General features: G+C 39.2%; 1 protein-coding gene across 1 annotated transcript in view; it reads left to right on the top strand.

The window, feature by feature from the left end:
* Positions 1 to 3,132: 3,132 nt before the first annotated feature.
* The window catches only part of NCAM1 (neural cell adhesion molecule 1), a 111,148-nt gene continuing 107,961 nt past the window's right edge, over positions 3,133 to 6,319 (top strand). Inside the window, exon 1 of the mRNA XM_036743947.1 lies at positions 3,133 to 3,307. Within this exon, the coding sequence (XP_036599842.1) occupies positions 3,133 to 3,307 (175 nt within the window). The remainder of the gene's footprint in view (positions 3,308 to 6,319) is intronic.

The raw sequence follows: 6,319 nt of genomic DNA, 5'->3' as shown, positions 1-6,319 counted from the left end.
TGAGAATGCCACTTCATATAAATACTTGGTACAAAACGGAAGAAGTATGTTTAGGGCCATTTCAGAAATTGTTGGAAATTCTGTCCTAATCCCGAGCCAAAATTAATTTAACCATTTAGTAAAAATATTGCATTTCATAACATACAATAGTCTCAAATCTGAGCTGAGGTGTTTTTGGCAGTGTTTGTTGGCATTGTGTGGTGTGAGGGCATGCACAGTGCAAAGTGTGCATGTTGTGTGTTCAGAACCAAGGCTGCAGGTAAGTTGCGCAATGCCTGCCAGAAACACCTCGGATTCATTACGCATTTGATTTTGAGTTAATTTTTTGTCATTGTGCATTCAGAAATCTTTTACTGTTTCCAGATTTTTCAAGACCCCCACATGCAGCTACATGACCCTGGGGTCGGGTCCCATAGTTCAAGAAGAACTGGATAAGATGAATGACTGTTAGGGCCCATTCCAGCTTTAATGTATGAACCCGTGATCCCCGACACATGTCCATCCAGCCTCTGATTGAAGAACCAAATGAAGTAGCAACGCCACCTCCGCGTTCAGCCTACCCCGCTTTGGGATAGCTCTCATTCCTGGGAAGTTTTATCATACACCAAGGCAAAATCTCTCAGCCTCTACCTCTTGCTCTTAGTTCCTTTTGGGGCCAAGCAGAAATGATCTCTAAGCCTTCTTCCCTGAGACAACTCTTTAAAGACTTTGAGACCTTCACACCAAGTCTTCCCTAGTTTAACCATTCTCATCAAACGGCCCTCATCAGGCATGACCTATAGGCCTTTCAATATCTTGGTTATTGCCCCGTTTAACAAAGTCTTTCCTAAACTAAGATGCCTAGAACTGATCATAATAGTCCTAGAAGTTCTGGACAAGTTTAAGTACAGGAGAACTCTCATTCAGACATTCTGATTCTCTTAGTGTGGCCTCAGATCACATTAGCTTTTGTTTTTTACTGTCGTGTCAATTTTGATTCATATTGAACTTCAATGAAAACCCCAAATATTTTTCACAGGAACTTTAAATAACTATGATTTCCCCAAACTGAGACTTGGAAGTTGATTTTTTTGAATGCATGCTTAGAACTTTATATGTACCTCTATTAATTTTTTTTTGGTTATTAGATTTGGTCCATTTTCTAGCATGTTGAAATACATCATTTGGATCTAGATTCTTTAGTCATATTTTACCTGTCCCTCCCAGCTTTATATCATCTGCAGATTAGACCAGCATGCCATATACAGTTCCATTCAAGTCTCCCCAAAAAATATTGATTAAAACGAAGCCAAGGATAAATTTAAAAAATCATTTTTAAAAAGAAAGAAAAACAAATCCAATGAAAGATTCTTAGATAATTGGTCATCAGCGTATTAATTACTATGCTGTGTCTCTGGTCTCTCATTCTAATTCCACCTATCTCTATCATGCAGCACAGCAGAGTCAAGCTCAAATAGAAATGGAGGCCACTAATCCATGCATAAAGATTCCTGTAAGCTGTATACTGACTTAGAAAATCACTTATTAACATTATCTATGTTCTACTGTATTTTTGTTAAAGATTTCTCACTTACATTTTAATCTGATTCTAGCCAAGCCCTCAAGCAGTCACCTGTAGGCCCTTTGTTTGACATTTCTGAGGTTGATATTGTTTAATAGCAGCCCTCTATAAGAGGCTCTCATATCTTTAAAGGCCAAATGAGTGGTGCAGACAGAAATAACCTGTTTATAGAAATAAAGAGAGTTTGTTCTGAAATAAGGCGAATCATGTGAAATAGGGACAGATGTTTGTGTGTATCAGCACTTTCTCTTCTTTCATTTTCTTGGCCAAATTTTTTTAGTCACTTCTTACAGAAGGACTGCTCAGGAAAATAAGGCCAACTAGAAAGACAACCAAACTCAGAAAACAAATGATCTTGAGAGGCAAAAGAGAAGATACAGAGCCTCATTAGACACATAAGCAGACAGACACGTCTGGGAGATCTAAGAGCCAAATATTGTCAACTGACCTCCCTGCCCAGACTCATGGGGACGTAAGACTGAATATTAAGACTCAAATGAAAACATGCTTAGTCATTCTCATTAGTACATCATCGTTCTGACTAAGAGTTGGGGTCTTCTTATAGGAGGCGGACTCATTAACAATCATGAATCACTAGTATTTAAGGCTTTGGCTGTCTGGTAAGAGCTTTGTCAGCTTGGATTTCATTTTACAGACCTGTGAGAGGAAGTTCCTGAAAGTCAAATTGAGAAATTCACAGCCCTGCCAATGCAAGTTGTAATCATTTTAGCCTTCAGGTCTCTTGGCTTTTCAGTTGTCATTCTAGTTTGAAACTGAAAATCAACATTTTTCCTTCCAAATTTTGCTACATTTTAAATCTCATTTTTAAAGACAGGAAACGTAGACAACAGACTGTTTTGGGAAGGGATAAATTTATCTTATTATGAACTTAACAAATATGAACATTTTAGTCTACAAAGAAGGTCACAGAAAGAGGATTGTATATGAAATGAGAACAGATTCAGAAGGATCAGGTCTTTTTAGGAACTTTGTTTCTTTGTCCAGACCTTTGAAAGTTTATTAGGTCAGAGCTTGGGCATGGAGAAGAAATGAAGAAATACACTAACCTCTCTTCTTTGCAGAGATGTGAAACTATGGGCATAGAATATTATGTATACTATCAGACTCCATGGATATGTTGTTTAGTCCTACTATGATTTTTTTCCTCTTTTCCTTTTTAATAAATTCTTAGGTGGTTTTAACATAAGTTCTATTGATATCTTTTAGTTTTTTTTTATGTAAACTACATTTCTCAATGCATCTCCCCTTGCCTTCCCAGAGAGCCGTGCAATGGGAGAGAAAAGCATTTATTAAGTGCTTACTGTATGCCAAATACTTTGCTAAGCAGTGGGAATAGAAAATGCTCCCCAGAAGCTCTCTTACATTCTGACTGGGAGAATCCTTGTTTATGTTTATGTCACGACAGATGGAAAATTTGCCAGTTAGTACATAAGCAGCAAGTTGGGTATTATCCCCTTATAAAAAAGGATAACTGCGGACCACCTGCTGCCAACAGGAAGGTCAGTTTAACCGTAAGAGCAAGGCACCCTAAGAAACACGCAGGAGGCACCATGCGCAATGTGAATCAAGCTACCACCGGCAATTCAACAGCCACTGTCCTTCAGACCCTGATGGAGTCCAGGACTCCTGGGACCCTCAGTGCCCTCCCCCTCCCGACTACCATTCCTGCTTTCCAACCAGCCGCTAAGTTATCTGTCATCAAAGGGAACAACCGCTGTGAAGATGGTATCTAATAGCCCCACCACGACCAACACCAACCACTGACCGGCTGTGAGTGATGAGCAAATAAGCTTAAAGGCGCGGCGGCGGTACCTGTTCCGCTTGTCTTCAAAACCAGCCTCACAACCATTGTCCAGAAAAACAGCCGGACCTGGCAGATGGGACTACAGCTCCTGACTCTGCGGCAACCGCAGCTACGGAAGACTAAGAAGAGGAAAGTTCTCACCACCAAAAGTCTTAGAACTGTTAAGTGGTTCAGCATCAGAAATAGACATGGTTTCTCATCGGTGGAAATTACATTATAGAAGATGCGTCAGGTGCTTTGCCGCTGTAACCTAAGGGCCGTGAGACCTTTCTATCTGACTTGCGACTGGAACTTCCTATTTGTGTTTGGCTCACCCAATTAAAATAGGAGCTCCTTTAGAATAGGAGCTTTTCCGCCTGTATCCTCAGCAATTAGCACAGAGCTTTACACATAGTGGGTGCTTTATTTTTTTATCCATTCTTTCTAAAGAAAGGAGAGAGGTGCCTTCTTCATATCCTCTTTCAAGCCATGCTAGGCTCACAATTATAATCTCACAGGATTCAATTTCATTTGCTTTGCTGTCCTTTTGTTCCTCATGTGCGCTGGGGTGGTCATTTTTATATATTTTTCCTGGTTCTATCATTGTGTTTGTCCTTTGTTCTCGAAGAGGACCATGACATCAGGGAGATGATGACGTGACTTGCGGTTGACTTTGATTTGAGTGAGGGAGGGCTGTGCAAGGTTAGCACTTTCTCCTCCAGAGCCATCTGGGTCTAGTCGCCTGATATTCGCCAGGACTACTGGAGATGACCAAGGATGCATTGGGAGATCCTGGCCCTTTCAGGCCAAGGTCTTTTCAGGTTCTCTTTGAGTCAGGTAACACCCATTCATCTTGTTTGTACATGGTTGTTTTCATGTTTTCTCTCTTATTATGCTATGAGATCCTTGAGAGCAATGTCTATCACCTTTCTTCATATCTATCACAGTGCATACACAGGAGGCACTTCATAAATGTTCCTTGATTGGTTCTGCTTATGTCACTTTACATCAGTCCATATGTCTTCTCATGCTTCTCTGTATTAATCGTATTCATTGTTTCTTATAGCATAGTCATATTGTATTACATTCATGTATCAAAACTTGCTTAACCATTCCCTAGTTATTGGGTATCTACTTTGTTTTCAATTCTTGCTACTATAAAAAGTGCTGCTAAAAATATTTTGGTGTGTGTAGGTTTTTTTCTTTTTATTGTTGACTTTATTCAGGTAAATGCATAGCAATGGAACCTCTAGGTCGAAGTTTATGGGCACTGTAGTTCTTTTGGAATAAATCCAAATTGCTTTACAAAATTGTGGGATCGGTTAATAGCACTGCTATTAGTACATTAGTATGCCCATGTTTCCCCAATCTCTCCAGCATTGACTGTTCCCATCTTTTGTCATCTGTTGGTTTGCTAGGCATTATATAAAATCTTTAAGTTGTGTCAGTGTGCATTTCTCTTATTGTTAATGATTTGAAGCATTCTTTCGCATGGTTGTTAATAATTTGTAATTCTTCTTTGGGGAATTGTTTGTTTGTATCCTTTCACCTTTTTTATCTTTGTTACAAGAGATGACTTGCTGGGTAAGGAAAGGATGCATATTTGGAGATGGTATTCCTCAAAAGTTTCTATAACTTCTGGCTGTAAAGAATAAAACATCTGCAGAACAAACAGCTGGGACTATAATGGAAGATAATATTCTGAGTTCTTGTCATGTTGGCAGATGCTACTTGGAGGGAGGGAAAAATATTCCCCTTGTGCCAGCACCTTTTTGATAGGAGAAACAAAGAACCTTAATGAAACCCATCTTTCTAAGACAAGATTTTCAGAGCTCAAACCTGAAAAATCGTGGCAGAGATATCCTAGGAGCAATCAGATAATCCTCCGCAATTTATGAGAGGGGTCTGTTTTATGAGAATAGATTTGTAGATCTTATATTGTTTATCTGAAAGACTCTGGGTAACTTCCAGAACATCCATTCGTGTCCTTGTCAACTCTACACAAAGCACAGGTTTGCAGTCAGATCACTTGCTCAGAGGAAAGAATCCTAAGTTTCTTGGACACGTATAGACTCGGACTTCCTTTTGTAATTTCAATTTTGGGGGCACTTTAATCAGATTGTGACAAACTGCCCTTTATTTGCCCAGTCAAATAAAGTGACAAGTTATTTGACTGAGCGATGGCTGATTTGGAAATTTTCTTGACTCGCCCAAGCCAAATCATTCTTGTTCTTCTGAGACATGAGAGCAAAAAGAAAAATAACCTATCCATTTGTCGTATGGTTATTAAGAGAGCTGAATCTTAAGTGACATCAGAAACCTGGCAGAAATAAATCAAATTTAGAAAACTGAAAAACAAGGTTATAAATAGACTGTGTTTATTTCATTTTTGTGTATCCTCGAGCACACAGCTGTGTGCTCTCCAGGGCTGGGATAGCAATCATTCCACCAGCTCCTCCTCTTTGGGAGTGTATACTATTGGACTAATACCTGACCTAGAAATATGTTACTGCTGGACTTAGCATTTGGTCACTTCTTACCCTCTTCAAAGGCACATTGTCCCCATGTTTTCCTGATTTGGTCAGAAAACAATAAAAACTTTTAGTTGCTGTTTCAGACATTCTAACCTTAATTTATTCCTTTTAAAAAAATGATGATTCTTGCACCTAATCTGTTAATTGTTCATGTGGTCTGATTCTACTTACTATACTGCATTAAAATAGCCCAGTTCTCAGTCAGAACCTTGCGAGTATAAAGAGATGGATTCAACCAGAGGCTAACAATCTGTTATGTTTGACAATGAACGAGAGACAACAGAAACTCCACTTCTGTCCTGAGGATGGTCTGGTAGCTGCAAATATGTTTGAGAAAGCACACATATGGAGAGAGATAAACACAGGGGGAGAAACACTGTAGAGAGGAATGAAGGATTGTAGATAGAATATGAATATCCC

Source organism: Trichosurus vulpecula, chromosome 2, assembly GCF_011100635.1.
Source record: "Trichosurus vulpecula isolate mTriVul1 chromosome 2, mTriVul1.pri, whole genome shotgun sequence".
NCBI lineage: Eukaryota > Metazoa > Chordata > Mammalia > Diprotodontia > Phalangeridae > Trichosurus > Trichosurus vulpecula.
The sequence above is the reverse complement of the archived record's forward strand: the minus strand, read 5'-3'. Positions and strand labels throughout refer to the sequence as shown.